The sequence below is a fragment of the Oncorhynchus gorbuscha genome, unplaced genomic scaffold (assembly GCF_021184085.1).
Source record: "Oncorhynchus gorbuscha isolate QuinsamMale2020 ecotype Even-year unplaced genomic scaffold, OgorEven_v1.0 Un_scaffold_1406, whole genome shotgun sequence".
NCBI lineage: Eukaryota > Metazoa > Chordata > Actinopteri > Salmoniformes > Salmonidae > Oncorhynchus > Oncorhynchus gorbuscha.
This window is the reverse complement of record NW_025746192.1, coordinates 26,744-44,542: the sequence shown is the minus strand read 5'-3', so window position 1 is coordinate 44,542 and position 17,799 is coordinate 26,744. Positions and strand designations below refer to the sequence as shown.

At 52.6% G+C, this 17,799-nt stretch overlaps 1 protein-coding gene across 2 annotated transcripts in view; it reads left to right on the top strand.

Moving 5' to 3' along the window:
* tmem214 (transmembrane protein 214) overlaps positions 1-11,105 on the top strand; it is a 69,461-nt gene extending 58,356 nt beyond the window's left edge. Inside the window, exons 16-17 of one of the 2 annotated variants that reach the window (XM_046337425.1) lie at positions 8,824-8,975; positions 10,856-11,105. In XM_046337425.1, coding sequence (XP_046193381.1) covers positions 8,824-8,975; positions 10,856-10,976 — 273 coding nt within the window. In that variant the 3' untranslated portion in view covers positions 10,977-11,105. Of the gene's footprint in view, positions 1-8,823; positions 8,976-9,091; positions 9,169-10,855 lie in introns of those variants that run through there. The other variant, XM_046337426.1, reaches the window with a different exon arrangement.
* The last annotated feature ends 6,694 nt before the right edge of the window (positions 11,106-17,799 follow it).

Here is a 17,799-nt window from a genome sequence, read left to right as displayed (position 1 = left end):
TGTGTGGAGAGAGTGGGTGGAATGGGGCTGTGTGGAGAGAGTGGGTGGAATGGGGCTGGCTGGGTGGAATGGGGCTGTATGGGAGTGGGTGGAATGGGGCAGCCTGGCTGTATGGAGTGAGTGGGTGGAATGGGGCAGCCTGGCTGTATGGAGAGAGTGGGTGGAATGGGGCTGTATGGAGAGAGTGGGTGGAATGGGGCTGTGTGGAGAGAGTGGGTGGAATGGGGCAGCCTGGCTGTATGGAGAGAGTGAGTGGGTGGAATGGGGCAGCCTGGCTGAATGGAGAGTGGGTGGAATGGGGCTGCCTGGCTGTATGGAGAGTGGGTGGAATGCGGATGTATGGAGAGAGTGGGTGGAATGGGGCTGTGTGGAGAGAGTGGGTGGAATGGGGCTGTGTGGAGAGAGTGGGTGGAATGGGGCTGTGTGGAGAGAGTGGGTGGAATGGGGCTGTGTGGAGAGAGTGGGTGGAATGGGGCTGTATGGAGAGAGTGGGTGGAATGGGGCTGTATGGAGAGAGTGAGTGGGTGGAATGGGGCTGTATGGAGAGTGAGTGGGTGGAATGGGGCAGCCTGGCTGTATGGAGAGAGTGGGTGGAATGGGGCTGTATGGAGAGAGTGGGTGGAATGGGGCAGCCTGGCTGTATGGAGAGAGTGGGTGGAATGGGGCAGCCTGGCTGTATGGAGTGAGTGGGTGGAATGGGGCAGCCTGGCTGTATGGAGAGAGTGGGTGGAATGGGGCAGCCTGGCTGTATGGAGAGAGTGGGTGGAATGGGGCTGTATGGAGAGAGTGGGTGAATGGGGCTGTGTGGAGATGGAATGGGGCAGCCTGGCTGTATGGAGAGAATGGGGCTGTGTGGAGAGAGTGGGTGGAATGGGGCAGCCTGGCTGTATGGAGAGAGTGGGTGGAATGGGGCAGCCTGGCTGAATGGAGAGAGTGGGTAGAATGGGGCTGCCTGGCTGTATGGAGTGGGTGGAATGCGGATGTATGGAGAGAGTGGGTGGAATGGGGCTGTGTGGAGAGTGGGTGGAATGGGGCTGTGTGGAGAGAGTGGGTGGAATGGGGCTGTGTGGAGAGAGTGGGTGGAATGGGGCTGTGTGGAGAGAGTGGGTGGAATGGGGCTGTGGAGAGAGTGGGTGGAATGGGGCTGTATGGAGAGAGTGGGTGGAATGGGGCTGTATGGAGAGAGTGGGTGGAATGGGGCTGTATGGAGAGAGTGAGTGGGTGGAATGGGGCTGTATGGAGAGAGTGAGTGGGTGGAATGGGGCAGCCTGGCTGTATGGAGAGAGTGGGTGGAATGGGGCTGTATGGAGAGAGTGGGTGGAATGGGGCAGCCTGGCTGTATGGAGAGTGGGTGGAATGGGGCAGCCTGGCTGTATGGAGAGTGGGTGGAATGGGGCAGCCTGGCTGTATGGAGAGAGTGGGTGGAATGGGGCTGTATGGAGAGAGTGGGTGGAATGGATGTGTGGAGAGAGTGGGTGGAATGGGGCTGTGTGGAGAGAGTGGGTGGAATGGGGCTGTGTGGAGAGAGTGGGTGGAATGGGGCTGTGTGGAGAGAGTGGGTGGAATGGGGCTGTATGGAGAGAGTGGGTGGAATGGGGCTGTATGGAGAGAGTGGGTGGAATGGGGCTGTATGGAGAGAGTGAGTGGGTGGAATGGGGCTGTATGGAGAGAGTGAGTGGGTGGAATGGGGCAGCCTGGCTGTATGGAGAGAGTGGGTGGAATGGGGCTGTATGGAGAGAGTGGGTGGAATGGGGCAGCCTGGCTGTATGGAGTGAGTGGGTGGAATGGGGCAGCCTGGCTGTATGGAGTGAGTGGGTGGAATGGGGCAGCCTGGCTGTATGGAGAGAGTGGGTGGAATGGGGCTGTATGGAGAGAGTGGGTGGAATGGGGCTGTATGGAGAGAGTGGGTGGAATGGGGCTGTGTGGAGAGAGTGGGTGGAATGGGGCAGCCTGGCTGTATGGAGAGAGTGAGTGGGTGGAATGGGGCAGCCTGGCTGTATGGAGAGAGAGAGTGGGTGGAATGGGGCATCCTGGCTGTATGGAGAGAGTGAGTGGGTGGAATGGGGCAGCCTGGCTGTATGGAGAGAGAGAGTGGGTGGAATGGGGCAGCCTGGCTGAATGGAGAGAGTGGGTGGAATGGGGCTGTATGGAGAGAGTGGGTGGAATGGGGCTGTGTGGAGAAAGTGGGTGGAATGGGGCTGTGTGGAGAGAGTGGGTGGAATGGGGCTGTGTGGAGAGAGTGGGTGGAATGGGGCTGTGTGGAGAGAGTGGGTGGAATGGGGCTGTGTGGAGACAGTGGGTGGAATGGGGCTGTGTGGAGAGAGTGGGTGGAATGGGGCTGTGTGGAGAGAGTGGGTGGAATGGGGCTGTATGGAGAGAGTGGTGGAATGGGGCTGTATGGAGAGAGTGGGTGGAATGGGGCTGTATGGAGAGAGTGGTGGGTGGAATGGGGCTGTATGAGAGAGTGAGTGGGTGGAATGGGGCAGCCTGGCTGTATGGAGAGTGGGTGGAATGGGGCTGTATGGAGAGAGTGGGTGGAATGGGGCAGCCTGGCTGTATGGAGTGAGTGGGTGGAATGGGGCAGCCTGGCTGTATGGGAGTGAGTGGGTGGAATGGGGCAGCCTGGCTGTATGGAGAGAGTGGGTGGAATGGGGCTGTATGGAGAGAGTGGGTGGAATGGGGCTGTGTGGAATGGGTGGAATGGGGCAGCCTGGCTGTATGGAGAGAGTGAGTGGGTGGAATGGGGCAGCCTGGCTGAATGGAGAGTGGGTGGAATGGGGCTGCCTGGCTGTATGGAGAGTGGTGGAATGCGGATGGGGAGAGTGGGTGGAATGGGGCTGTGAGAGTGGGTGGAATGGGGCTGTGTGGAGAGAGTGGGTGGAATGGGGCTGTGTGGAAGAGTGGGTGGAATGGGGCTGTGTGGAGAGAGTGGGTGGAATGGGGCTGTATGGAGAGAGTGGGTGGAATGGGGCTGTATGGAGAGAGTGAGTGGGTGGAATGGGGCTGTATGGAGAGAGTGAGTGGGTGGAATGGGGCAGCCTGGCTGTATGGAGAGAGTGGGTGGAATGGGGCTGTATGGAGAGAGTGGGTGGAATGGGGCAGCCTGGCTGTATGGAGTGAGTGGGTGGAATGGGGCAGCCTGGCTGTATGGAGAGAGTGGGTGGAATGGGGCAGCCTGGCTGTATGGAGAGAGTGGGTGGAATGGGGCTGTATGGAGAGAGTGGGTGGAATGGGGCTGTATGGAGAGAGTGGGTGGAATGGGGCAGCCTGGCTGTATGGAGAGAGTGGGTGGAATGGGGCTGTGTGGAGAGAGTGGGTGGAATGGGGCAGCCTGGCTGTATGGAGAGAGTGGGTGGAATGGGGCAGCCTGGCTGAATGGAAGAAGAATGGGGCTGCCTGGCTGTATGGAGAGTGGGTGGAATGCGGATGTATGGAGAGAGTGGGTGGAATGGGGCTGTGTGGAGAGAGTGGGTGGAATGGGGCTGTGTGGAGAGAGTGGGTGGAATGGGGCTGTGTGGAGAGAGTGGGTGGAATGGGGCTGTGTGGAGAGAGTGGGTGGAATGGGGCTGTGTGGAGAGAGTGGGTGGAATGGGGCTGTATGGAGAGAGTGGGTGGAATGGGGCTGTATGGAGAGAGTGGGTGGAATGGGGCTGTATGGAGAGAGTGAGTGGGTGGAATGGGGCTGTATGGAGAGAGTGAGTGGGTGGAATGGGGCAGCCTGGCTGTATGGAGAGAGTGGGTGGAATGGGGCTGTATGGAGAGAGTGGGTGGAATGGGGCAGCCTGGCTGTATGGAGTGAGTGGGTGGAATGGGGCAGCCTGGCTGTATGGAGGAGTGGGTGGAATGGGGCAGCCTGGCTGCCTGGAGCTGGGGCTGTATGGAGAGAGTGGGTGGAATGGGGCTGTATGGAGAGAGTGGGTGGAATGGGGCTGTGTGGAGAGAGTGGGTGGAATGGGGCAGCCTGGCTGTATGGAGAGAGTGAGTGGGTGGAATGGGGCAGCCTGGCTGAATGGAGAGTGGGTGGAATGGGGCTGCCTGGCTGTATGGAGAGTGGGTGGAATGCGGATGTATGGAGAGAGTGGGTGGAATGGGGCTGTGTGGGTGGAATGGGGCAGAGAGTGGGTGGAATGGGGCTGTGTGGAGAGAGTGGGTGGAATGGGGCTGTGTGGAGAGAGTGGGTGGAATGGGGCTGTATGGAGAGAGTTAACCAATGGGGCTGTATGGAGAGAGTGAGTGGGTGGAATGGGGCTGTATGGAGAGAGTGAGTGGGTGGAATGGGGCAGCCTGGCTGTATGGAGAGAGAGAGTGGGTGGAATGGGGCATCCTGGCTGTATGGAGAGAGTGAGTGGGTGGAATGGGGCAGCCTGGCTGTATGGAGAGAGAGAGTGGGTGGAATGGGGCAGCCTGGCTGAATGGAGAGAGTGGGTGGAATGGGGCTGTATGGAGAGAGTGGGTGGAATGGGGCTGTGTGGAGAAAGTCTGGAATGGGGCTGTGTGGAGAGAGTGGGTGGAATGGGGCTGGTGGAGAGAGTGGGTGGAATGGGGCTGTGTGGAGGAGAGTGGGTGGAATGGGGCTGTGTGGAGACAGTGGGTGGAATGGGGCTGTGTGGAGAGAGTGGGTGGAATGGGGCTGTGTGGAGAGAGTGGGTGGAATGGGGCCATGTGGAGATATGGGGCTGTGTGGAGAGAGTGGGTGGAATGGGGCTGTGTGGAGAGAGTGGGTGGAATGGGGCTGTGTGGAGAGAGTGGGTGGAATGGGGCTGTGTGGAGAGAGTGGGTGGAATGGGGCTGTGTGGAGAGAGTGGGTGGAATGGGGCTGTGTGGAGAGAGTGGGTGGAATGGGGCTGTGTGGAGAGAGTGGGTGGAATGGGGCTGTATGGAGAGAGTGAGTGAGTGGGTGGAATGGGGCAGCCTGGCTGTATGGAGAGAGTGGGTGGAATGGGGCTGTATGGAGGAGTGAGTGGGTGGAATGGGGCAGCCTGGCTGTATGGAGTGAGTGGGTGGAATGGGGCAGCCTGGCTGGGAGAGTGAGTGGGTGGAATGGGGCAGCCTGGCTGAATGGAGAGAGTGGGTGGAATGGGGCTGTATGGAGGAGTGGGTGGAATGGGGCTGTAGGAGACAGTGGGTGGAATGGGGCTGTAGGAGAGAGTGGGTGGAATGGGGCTGTGTGGAGAGTGGGTGGAATGGGGCTGTGGAGGAGTGGGTGGAGGGGCTGTATGGAGGAGTGAGTGAATGGGGCTGTATGGAGAGAGTGGGTGGAATGGGGCTGTATGGAGAGGTGAGTGGGTGGAATGGGGCAGCCTGGCTGTATGGAGAGGGGAATGGGGCTGTATGGAGAGAGTGGGTGGAATGGGGCAGCCTGGCTGTATGGGTGAGTGGGTGGAATGGGGCAGCCTGGCTGTATGGAGGAGTGGGTGGAATGGGGCAGCCTGGCTGTATGGAGAGAGTGGGTGGAATGGGGCTGTATGGAGAGAGTGGGTGGAATGGGGCTGTGTGGAGTGGGTGGAATGGGGCAGCCTGGCTGTATGGAGAGAGTGGGTGGAATGGGGCAGCCTGGCTGAATGGAGAGTGGGTGGAATGGGGCTGCCTGGCTGTATGGAGAGTGGGTGGAATGGGGTATGGAGAGAGTGGGTGGAATGGGGCTGTGTGGAGAGAGTGGGTGGAATGGGGAGGAGAGAGTGGGTGGAATGGGGCTGTGTGGAGAGAGTGGGTGGAATGGGGCTGTGTGGAGGGGGGCTGTATGGAGAGAGTGGGTGGAATGGGGCTGGGAGAGAGTGAGTGGGTGGAATGGGGCTGTATGGAGAGAGTGAGGGGTGGAATGGGGCAGCCTGGCTGTAGGAGAGAGTGGGTGGAATGGGGCTGTATGGAGAGAGGGGTGGAATGGGGCAGCCTGGCTGTATGGAGTGAGTGGGTGGAATGGGGCAGCCTGGCTGTATGGAGAGGTGGGTGGAATGGGGCAGCCTGGCTGTATGGAGAGAGTGGGTGGAATGGGGCTGTATGGAGAGAGTGGGTGGAATGGGGCAGCCTGGCTGTATGGAGAGAGTGGGTGGAATGGGGCTGTGTGGAGAGAGTGGGTGGAATGGGGCAGCCTGGCTGTATGGAGAGAGTGGGTGGAATGGGGCAGCCTGGCTGAATGGAGAGAGTGGGTAGAATGGGGCTGCCTGGCTGTATGGAGAGTGGGTGGAATGCGGATGTATGGAGAGAGTGGGTGGAATGGGGCTGTGTGGAGAGAGTGGGTGGAATGGGGCTGTGTGGAGAGAGTGGGTGGAATGGGGCTGTGTGGAGAGAGTGGGTGGAATGGGGCTGTGTGGAGAGAGTGGGTGGAATGGGGCTGTGTGGAGAGAGTGGGTGGAATGGGGCTGTATGGAGAGAGTGGGTGGAATGGGGCTGTATGGAGAGAGTGAGTGGGTGGAATGGGGCTGTATGGAGAGAGTGAGTGGGTGGAATGGGGCTGTATGGAGAGAGTGAGTGGGTGGAATGGGGCAGCCTGGCTGTATGGAGAGAGTGGGTGGAATGGGGCTGTATGGAGAGAGTGGGTGGAATGGGGCAGCCTGGCTGTATGGAGTGAGTGGGTGGAATGGGGCAGCCTGGCTGTATGGAGTGAGTGGGTGGAATGGGGCAGCCTGGCTGTATGGAGAGAGTGGGTGGAATGGGGCTGTATGGAGAGAGTGGGTGGAATGGGGCTGTATGGAGAGAGTGGGTGGAATGGGGCTGTGTGGAGAGAGTGGGTGGAATGGGGCAGCCTGGCTGTATGGAGAGAGTGAGTGGGTGGAATGGGGCAGCCTGGCTGAATGGAGAGTGGGTGGAATGGGGCTGCCTGGCTGTATGGAGAGTGGGTGGAATGCGGATGTATGGAGAGAGTGGGTGGAATGGGGCTGTGTGTGGGTGGAATGGGGCTGTGTGGAGAGAGTGGGTGGAATGGGGCTGTGTGGAGGGGTGGAATGGGGCTGTGTGGAGAGAGTGGGTGGAATGGGGCTGTATGGAGAGAGTGGGTGGAATGGGGCTGGGAGAGAGTGAGTGGGTGGAATGGGGCTGTATGGAGAGAGTGGGGGTGGAATGGGGCAGCCTGGCTGTATGGAGAGAGTGGGAGTGGGTGGAATGGGGCTGTGGAGTGAGTGGAATGGGGCAGCCTGGCTGTATGGGAGTGAGTGGGTGGAATGGGGCAGCCTGGCTGTATGGAGAGAGTGGGTGGAATGGGGCTGTATGGAGAGAGTGGGTGGAATGGGGCTGTATGGAGAGAGTGGGTGGAATGGGGCTGTGTGGAGAGAGTGGGTGGAATGGGGCAGCCTGGCTGTATGGAGAGAGTGAGTGGGTGGAATGGGGCAGCCTGGCTGTATGGAGAGAGAGAGTGGGTGGAATGGGGCATCCTGGCTGTATGGAGAGAGTGAGTGGGTGGAATGGGGCAGCCTGGCTGTATGGAGAGAGAGAGTGGGTGGAATGGGGCAGCCTGGCTGAATGGAGAGAGTGGGTGGAATGGGGCTGTATGGAGAGAGTGGGTGGAATGGGGCTGTGTGGAGAAAGTGGGTGGAATGGGGCTGTGTGGAGAGAGTGGGTGGAATGGGGCTGTGTGGAGAGAGTGGGTGGAATGGGGCTGTGTGGAGAGAGTGGGTGGAATGGGGCTGTGTGGAGACAGTGGGTGGAATGGGGCTGTGTGGAGAGAGTGGGTGGAATGGGGCTGTGTGGAGAGAGTGGGTGGAATGGGGCTGTGTGGAGAGAGTGGGTGGAATGGGGCTGTGTGGAGAGAGTGGGTGGAATGGGGCTGTGTGGAGAGAGTGGGTGGAATGGGGCTGTGTGGAGAGAGTGGGTGGAATGGGGCTGTGTGGAGAGTGGGTGGAATGGGGCTGTGTGGAGAGAGTGGGTGGAATGGGGCTGTGTGGAGAGAGTGGGTGGAATGGGGCTGTGTGGAGAGAGTGGGTGGAATGGGGCTGTATGGAGAGAGTGAGTGAGTGGGTGGAATGGGGCAGCCTGGCTGTATGGAGAGAGTGGGTGGAATGGGGCTGTATGGAGAGAGTGAGTGGGTGGAATGGGGCAGCCTGGCTGTATGGAGTGAGTGGGTGGAATGGGGCAGCCTGGCTGTATGGAGAGAGTGAGTGGGTGGAATGGGGCAGCCTGGCTGAATGGAGAGAGTGGGTGGAATGGGGCTGTATGGAGAGAGTGGGTGGAATGGGGCTGTATGGAGACAGTGGGTGGAATGGGGCTGTATGGAGAGAGTGGGTGGAATGGGGCTGTGTGGAGAGAGTGGGTGGAATGGGGCTGTGTGGAGAGAGTGGGTGGAATGGGGCTGTGTGGAGAGAGTGGGTGGAATGGGGCTGTGTGGAGACAGTGGGTGGAATGGGGCTGTGTGGATGGGTGGAATGGGGCTGTGTGGATGGGTGGAATGGGGCTGTGTGGAGAGAGTGGGTGGAATGGGGCTGTGTGGAGAGAGTGGGTGGAATGGGGCTGTGTGGAGAGAGTGGGTGGAATGGGGCTGTGTGGAGAGAGTGGGTGGAATGGGGCTGTGTGGAGAGAGTGGGTGGAATGGGGCTGTGTGGAGAGAGTGGGTGGAATGGGGCTGTGTGGAGAGAGTGGGTGGAATGGGGCTGTATGGAGAGAGTGAGTGAGTGGGTGGAATGGGGCAGCCTGGCTGTATGGAGTGAGTGGGTGGAATGGGGCAGCCTGGCTGTATGGAGAGAGTGAGTGGGTGGAATGGGGCAGCCTGGCTGTATGGAGAGAGTGAGTGGGTGGAATGGGGCAGCCTGGCTGTATGGAGAGAGAGAGTGGGTGGAACGGGGCAGCCTGGCTGTATGGAGAGAGTGAATGTTAATTATGTTGTCTGTTCTCCAGCTGAGTTCCAGCACTCCAGACAGTGTGTTCCTGCTGATAGACTACCTGAAGCAGCTGTTACTGTTCCTCCATACCAACTACCTGCTGCCAGCTCTCTCACACGCCTCCCATCTAATAGTACAGGCCTGGACGGCACTGCAGGACTCCTGCAGGTAGGTACCCCTCCCATCTAATAGTACAGGCCTGGACGGCACTGCAGGACTCCTGCAGGTAGGTACCCCTCCCATCTAATAGTACAGGCCTGGACGGCACTGCAGGACTCCTGCAGGTAGGTACCCCTCCCATCTAAAAGTACAGGATCTATACCCGGTCTGATCTGAGTGAGGGAAGCAGAAGAAAAGTAATTTAATCTACTTAATTAACCGGAGCTGATAAAGTGCGAGAGGGAGAGGGGTGGCGCTCTAGAAGGTGGGGGAGGGGCTGTACTGACAAGGTTAGGAGGGAGAGGGGTGGTGCTCTAGAAGGCAGGGGAGGGGCCGTACTGACACAGTGAGGAGGGAGAGGGGTGGTGCTCTAGAAGGCAGGGGAGGGGCCATACTGACACAGTGAGGAGGAGAGGGGTGGCGCGCTCTAGCAGGTGGGGGAGGGGCCGTACTGACACAGTGAGGAGGGAGAGGGGTGGCGCTCTGAGGAGGAGGGAGAGGGGTGGCGCTCTAGCAGGTGGGGGAGGGGCCGTACTGACACAGTGAGGAGGGAGAGGGGTGGCGCTCTAGCAGGCGGGGGAGGGGCCGTACTGACACAGTGAGGAGGGAGAGGGGTGGTGCTCTAGCAGGTGGGGGAGGGGCCGTACTGACACAGTGAGGAGGGAGGGGTGGGGCAGGTGGGGGAGGGCCGCTCTAGCAGGTGGGGGAGGGGCCGTTCACTGACACAGTGAGGAGGGAGAGGGGTGGCGCTCTAGCAGGTGGGGGAGGGGCCGTACTGACACAGTGAGGAGGGAGAGGGGTGGCGCTCTAGCAGGTGGGGGAGGGGCCGTACCGTAAATCTCTCCCTCTGTCCACTGCAGCAGTCTGGTTCGGATCTGTACGGGCCCTTCAGACAAGTTAAAATTACACAGAACCAAGACCCGTGAAAATCATATCAGATCCAACCCAGAACATTATTTAGAATTCTGGATACAGGTGGATCCAGACCCCCCCGGGTCCTGGTACCGGGTCTCTGGTACAGGTGGATCCAGACCCCCTCGGGTCTCTGGTACAGGTGTGGATCCAGACCCCCTCGGGTCACCGGGTCTCGGGTACAGGTGGATCCAGACCCCCTCGGGTCACCGGGTCTCTGGTACAGGTGGATCCAGACCCCCTCGGGTCTCTGGTACAGGTGGATCCAGACCCCCTCGGGTCACCGGGTCTCGGGTACAGGTGGATCCAGACCCCCTCGGGTCACCGGGTCTCTGGTACAGGTGGATCCAGACCCCCTCGGGTCACCGGGTCTCTGGTACAGGTGGATCCAGACCCCCTCGGGTCACCGGGTCTCCAGACCCCCTCGGGTCAGGTGGGTCAGGTGGATCCAGACCCCCTCGGGTCACCGGGTCTCTGGTACAGGTGGATCCAGACCCCCTCGGGTCTCTCTGGTACAGGTGGATCCATGAAGACCTCTAATCACCAATATCTTTGGTAAATGTCAGGTGGATTGCCAGACCCCTCGGGTCATTATCCAGTAAATCGGATTAATAGGTGGATTGTTCCAGACCCCTTCTGATCACCCTGGTGTCTCCAGGGGGAGGTGTCACCGGGTATCATGTCTCCAGACCCCTCTCGGGTCTACCGGGTCTCTGGTACAGGTGGATCCAGCCACAAGACCTCTCTGGATCAAGACCTGGTCTCTGGTACAGGTGGATCCAGACCCCCTCGGGTCTCTGGTACAGGTGGACCCATGAAGACCTCTAATATCAATACATTTGTATAAATGTCCAAAGTTACGATAGATTGCCATATCGCTTCTGTTAATTATCCAGTAAATGTGATTAATAGTGGTGTGATTGTTCCTGGGTATCTGTGTATTCATTCTGAAATAATTCCGTCTGTCTGTGTTCCAGTGGGGAGGTGTCTGTATCATGTCTCCAGACCTACGCCCTCTCTCTGAAATCTACCTGGCTCCTGCTACAAGACACCAGCAATGCCATCAAGACCTGGATACAAGACCTGCTTCAGACCTGATACACACACACACACACACGCACACGCACACGCACACACACACGCACATTTATACTGATACACACACATACTTCATGCATATACACGCTTTAAACACAGTCTGAGACTCTTTGCTTGCGTTGCTCTGGCCTCCTCTGTCACTCAGCTATGAAATAAACTCTCTGACTCTCATGGGCTTTATTGGCATGGGAAATGTTTACATTAGCTAGGTGAAATAACCAACAGTCTGTCACTAGCTAGGTGAAATAAACAACAGTCTGTCACTAGCTAGGTGAAATAAACAACAGTCTGTCACTAGCTAGGTGAAATAAACAACAGTCTGTCACTAGCTAGGTGAAATAAACAACAGTCTGTCACTAGCTAGGTGAAATAAACAACAGTCTGTCACTAGCTAGGTGAAATAAACAACAGTCTGTCACTAGCTAGGTGAAATAAACAACAGTCTGTCACTAGCTAGGTGAAATAAACAACAGTCTGTCACTAGCTAGGTGAAATAAACAACAGTCTGTCACTAGCTAGGTGAAATAAACAACAGTCTGTCACTAGCTAGGTGAAATAAACAACAGTCTGTCACTAGCTAGGTGAAATAAACAACAGTCTGTCACTAGCTAGGTGAAATAAACAACAGTCTGTCACTAGCTAGGTGAAATAAACAACAGTCTGTCACTAGCTAGGTGAAATAAACAACAGTCTGTCACTAGCTAGGTGAAATAAACAACAGTCTGTCACTAGCTAGGTGAAATAAACAACAGTCTGTCACTAGCTAGGTGAAATAAACAACAGTCTGTCACTAGCTAGGTGAAATAAACAACAGTCTGTCACTAGCTAGGTGAAATAAACAACAGTCTGTCACTAGCTAGGTGAAATAAACAACAGTCTGTCACTAGCTAGGTGAAATAAACAACAGTCTGTCACTAGCTAGGTGAAATAAACAACAGTCTGTCACTAGCTAGGTGAAATAAACAACAGTCTGTCACTAGCTAGGTGAAATAAACAACAGTCTGTCACTAGCTAGGTGAAATAAACAACAGTCTGTCACTAGCTAGGTGAAATAAACAACAGTCTGTCACTAGCTAGGTGAAATAAACAACAGTCTGTCACTAGCTAGGTGAAATAAACAACAGTCTGTCACTAGCTAGGTGAAATAAACAACAGTCTGTCACTAGCTAGGTGAAATAAACAACAGTCTGTCACTAGCTAGGTGAAATAAACAACAGTCTGTCACTAGCTAGGTGAAATAAACAACAGTCTGTCACTAGCTAGGTGAAATAAACAACAGTCTGTCACTAGCTAGGTGAAATAAACAACAGTCTGTCACTAGCTAGGTGAAATAAACAACAGTCTGTCACTAGCTAGGTGAAATAAACAACAGTCTGTCACTAGCTAGGTGAAATAAACAACAGTCTGTCACTAGCTAGGTGAAATAAACAACAGTCTGTCACTAGCTAGGTGAAATAAACAACAGTCTGTCACTAGCTAGGTGAAATAAACAACAGTCTGTCACTAGCTAGGTGAAATAAACAACAGTCTGTCACTAGCTAGGTGAAATAAACAACAGTCTGTCACTAGCTAAAATAAACAACAGTCTGTCACTAGCTAGGTGAAATAAACAACAGTCTGTCACTAGCTAGGTGAAATAAACAACAGTCTGTCACTAGCTAGGTGAAATAAACAACAGTCTGTCACTAGTCTGTCACTAGCTAGTGAAATAAACAACAGTCTGTCACTAGCTGAAATAAACAACAGTCTGTCACTAGAAAATAAACAACAGTCTGTCACTAGCTAGGTGAAATAAACAACAGTCTGTCACTAGCTAGGTGAAATAAACAACAGTCTGTCACTAGCTAGGTGAAATAAACAACAGTCTGTCACTAGCTAGGTGAAATAAACAACAGTCTGTCACTAGCTAGGTGAAATAAACAACAGTCTGTCACTAGCTAGGTGAAATAAACAACAGTCTGTCACTAGCTAGGTGAAATAAACAACAGTCTGTCACTAGCTAGGTGAAATAAACAACAGTCTGTCACTAGCTAGGTGAAATAAACAACAGTCTGTCACTAGCTAGGTGAAATAAACAACAGTCTGTCACTAGCTAGGTGAAATAAACAACAGTCTGTCACTAGCTAGGTGAAATAAACAACAGTCTGTCACTAGCTAGGTGAAATAAACAACAGTCTGTCACTAGCTAGGTGAAATAAACAACAGTCTGTCACTAGCTAGGTGAAATAAACAACAGTCTGTCACTAGCTAGGTGAAATAAACAACAGTCTGTCACTAGCTAGGTGAAATAAACAACAGTCTGTCACTAGCTAGGTGAAATAAACAACAGTCTGTCACTAGCTAGGTGAAATAAACAACAGTCTGTCACTAGCTAGGTGAAATAAACAACAGTCTGTCACTAGCTAGGTGAAATAAACAACAGTCTGTCACTAGCTAGGTGAAATAAACAACAGTCTGTCACTAGCTAGGTGAAATAAACAACAGTCTGTCACTAGCTAGGTGAAATAAACAACAGTCTGTCACTAGCTAGGTGAAATAAACAACAGTCTGTCTAGGTGAAATAAACAACAGTCTGTCACTAGCTAGGTGAAATAAACAACAGTCTGTCACTAGCTAGGTGAAATAAACAACAGTCTGTCACTAGCTAGGTGAAATAAACAACAGTCTGTCACTAGCTAGGTGAAATAAACAACAGTCTGTCACTAGCTAGGTGAAATAAACAACAGTCTGTCACTAGCTAGGTGAAATAAACAACAGTCTGTCACTAGCTAGGTGAAATAAACAACAGTCTGTCACTAGCTAGGTGAAATAAACAACAGTCTGTCACTAGCTAGGTGAAATAAACAACAGTCTGTCACTAGCTAGGTGAAATAAACAACAGTCTGTCACTGAAATAAACAACAGTCTGTCACTAGCTAGGTGAAATAAACAACTAGCTGTAAACAACAGTCTGTCACTAGGTGAAATAAACAACAGTCTGTCACTAGCTAGGTGAAATAAACAGTCTGTCACTAGCTAGGTGAAATAAACAACAGTCTGTCACTAGCTAGGTGAAATAAACAACAGTCTGTCTAGGTGAAATAAACAACAGTCTGTCACTAGCTAGGTGAAATAAACAACAGTCTGTCACTAGCTAGGTGAAATAAACAGTCTGTCACTAGCTAGGTGAAATAAACAACAGTCTGTCTAGGTGAAATAAACAACAGTCTGTCACTAGCTAGGTGAAATAAACAACAGTCTGTCACTAGCTAGGTGAAATAAACAACAGTCTGTCACTAGCTAGGTGAAATAAACAACAGTCTGTCACTAGCTAGGTGAAATAACCAACAGTCTGTCATTAGCTAGGTGAAATAACCAACAGTCTGTCACTAGCTAGGTGAAATAAACAACAGTCTGTCACTAGCTAGGTGAAATAAACAACAGTCTGTCACTAGCTAGGTGAAATAAACAACAGTCTGTCACTAGCTAGGTGAAATAAACAACAGTCTGTCACTAGCTAGGTGAAATAAACAACAGTCTGTCACTAGCTAGGTGAAATAAACAACAGTCTGTCACTAGCTAGGTGAAATAAACAACAGTCTGTCACTAGCTAGGTGAAATAAACAACAGTCTGTCACTAGCTAGGTGAAATAAACAACAGTCTGTCACTAGCTAGGTGAAATAAACAACAGTCTGTCACTAGCTAGGTGAAATAAACAACAGTCTGTCACTAGCTAGGTGAAATAAACAACAGTCTGTCACTAGCTAGGTGAAATAAACAACAGTCTGTCACTAGCTAGGTGAAATAAACAACAGTCTGTCACTAGCTAGGTGAAATAAACAACAGTCTGTCACTAGCTAGGTGAAATAAACAACAGTCTGTCACTAGCTAGGTGAAATAAACAACAGTCTGTCTAGGTGAAATAAACAACAGTCTGTCACTAGCTAGGTGAAATAAACAACAGTCTGTCACTAGCTAGGTGAAATAAACAACAGTCTGTCACTAGCTAGGTGAAATAAACAACAGTCTGTCACTAGCTAGGTGAAATAAACAACAGTCTGTCACTAGCTAGGTGAAATAAACAACAGTCTGTCTAGGTGAAATAAACAACAGTCTGTCCACTCTGGTCTTGTCATGTGCGCTCTAGCCAACAGCTGGCAGAGAGCGCTGGTAGGCTAGTCTACACGAGGACATTATTATGGATAAGAGAGACCTGGTAGGCTAGTCTACACGAGGACATTATTATGGATAAGAGAGAGTGCTGGTAGGCTAGTCTACACGAGGACATTATTATGGATAAGAGAGAGCGCTGGTAGGCTAGTCTACACGAGGACATTATTATGGATAAGAGAGAGCGCTGGTAGGCTAGTCTACACGAGGACATTATTATGGATAAGAGAGACCTGGTAGGCTAGTCTACAAGAGGACATTATTATGGATAAGAGAGAGCTGGTAGGCTAGTCTACACGAGGACATTATTATGTTTAAGAGAGGCCTGGTAGGCTAGTCTACACGAGGACATTATTATGGATAAGAGAGACCTGGTAGGCTAGTCTACAAGAGGACATTATTATGGATAAGAGAGGCCTGGTAGGCTAGTCTACACGAGGACATTATTATGGATAAGAGAGACCTGGTAGGCTAGTCTACAAGAGGACATTATTATGGATAAGAGAGGCCTGGTAGGCTAGTCTACACGAGGACATTATTATGGATAAGAGAGAGCTGGTAGGCTAGTCTACACGAGGACATTATTATGGATAAGAGAGAGCTGGTAGGCTAGTCTACACGAGGACATTATTATGGATAAGAGAGAGCTGGTAGGCTAGTCTACAAGAGGACATTATTATGGATAAGAGAGAGCTGGTAGGGTAGTCTACACGAGGACATTATTATGGATAAGAGAGCTGGTAGGCTAGTCTATACGAGGACATTATGGATAAGAGAGCGCTGGTAGGGCAGTCTACACGAGGACATTATTATGGATAAGAGAGCTGGTAGCCTAGTCTACATGAGGACATTATTATGGTTAAGAGAGAGCTCTGGTAGGCTAGTCTACACGAGGACATTATTATGGATAAGCGAGAGCGCTGGTAGGCTAGTCTACACAAGGACATTATTATGTATAAGAGAGAGCTGGTAGGCTAGTCTACACGAGGACATTATTATGGATAAGAGAGCTATTTGTCAAACAGTCAAGCATCGATCACCATGTCACCACTTCTATTGTAAAGGAGCATCAAGATCCCAGTGCACTTTCACCACCCTGTGAAGTTCATCGTAATTTATTTCATGTGTAGCCTCATAAACGGCATGGTTTCCTGAGTCAAGGTGGGAGGACCACACCTCATATCACGCGACTCCAACTGTACTTCCATATGATGGTTATTATATCAGTATTTGCATAGTAAGTCATTTCCACCGCCATTTCTTGCATAATACATTTTACAGACACAAACAGATCTCTCTCTCAGCCGTGTCTCAGATCCTCTCCCTCCCCCTCATCCTCTCTGTCCGTCTCTAGCTTGTAGTAAATATTTCTACCAAAACTTCAATCTCTCTCTGGGATCCCATTCCTCTCTTTTCTATAAAGACTGATTTATAAAGTGTTATTGTTTATTAGAGGAAGGGTTATTAGCGCTGTATTCAGGGTCATAAACTGGTTATTCATGTTTATAAATACAGGAGCTCTGTTAGGGGGAGGGTGTCTTGCTCCTGAAATCAAACTGTCTCTCTCTTGTCTCTCCTCGGTCTCTCTCGTCTCTCTTCGGTCTCTCGTCTCTCTCCTCGGTCTCTCTCCTGTCTCTCTCCTCGGTCTCTCTCCTGTATCTCTCCGGTCTCTCTTGTCTCCTCGGTCTCTCTCTTGTCTCTCTCCTCGGTCTCTCGTCTCTCTCCTTGGTCTCTCGTCTCTCTCCTCGGTCTCTCTCCTCTCTTCGGTCTCTCGTCTCTCTCCTCGGTCTCTCCCGTCTCTCTCCTCGGTCTCTCTCCCGTATCTCTCCGGTCTCTCCTGTATCTCTCGGGTCTCTCTCCTCGGTCTCTCTCTTGTCTCTCTCCTCGGTCTCTCTCTTGTCTCTCTCCTCGGTCTCTCTCCTGTCTCTCTCCTGTATCTCTCCGGTCTCTCCGGTCTCTCTTGTCTCCTCGGTCTCTCTCTTGTCTCTCTCCTCGGTCTCTCTCTTGTCTCTCTCCTCGGTCTCTCGTCTCTCTCCTCGGTCTCTCTCCTCTCTTCGGTCTCTCGTCTCTCTCCTCGGTCTCTCTCCCGTCTCTCTCCTCGGTCTCTCTCCCGTCTCTCTCCTCGGTCTCTCTCCCGTATCTCTCCGGTCTCTCTCCTGTATCTCTCGGGTCTCTCTCTTGTCTCTCTCTTGTCTCTCTCCTCGGTCTCTCTCTTGTCTCTCCTGTCTCTCCTCCTCCCCTGACAGTGCTAACCCACTGAGCTAATAAACACTGAGACTGGACTACTACTGCTGCTTCGCTCTGTTTACTTGAAGGCTGATGATGTTCTGTGCGTTGTGGTGATGTTCTGTGTGTTGGGGTGATGATGTTTTGTGCGTTGGGGTGATGATTGACCTCTGTCCTAAACCCCCCTCCCCTTTCTCCCTGTTACGACTGATTTATGTCAGGGTTTTTGTTGTTAATTTGTTACTTTATACATATGTAAATGATTTCTAATAAAGACTCCAGCCCCATTCTGTGTCAGTGTGTGAGAAATGAAGAACGATCGTGTATAATTACCCTTGTGAAAATACTCATATACGATGTGGACAATTTGTAGCGGTTTTTTAAATGTTTTGACATGCTTGGTTATGATTGGCTGGCTACTCATTGCTCCAGCCAAATTCTACGCAA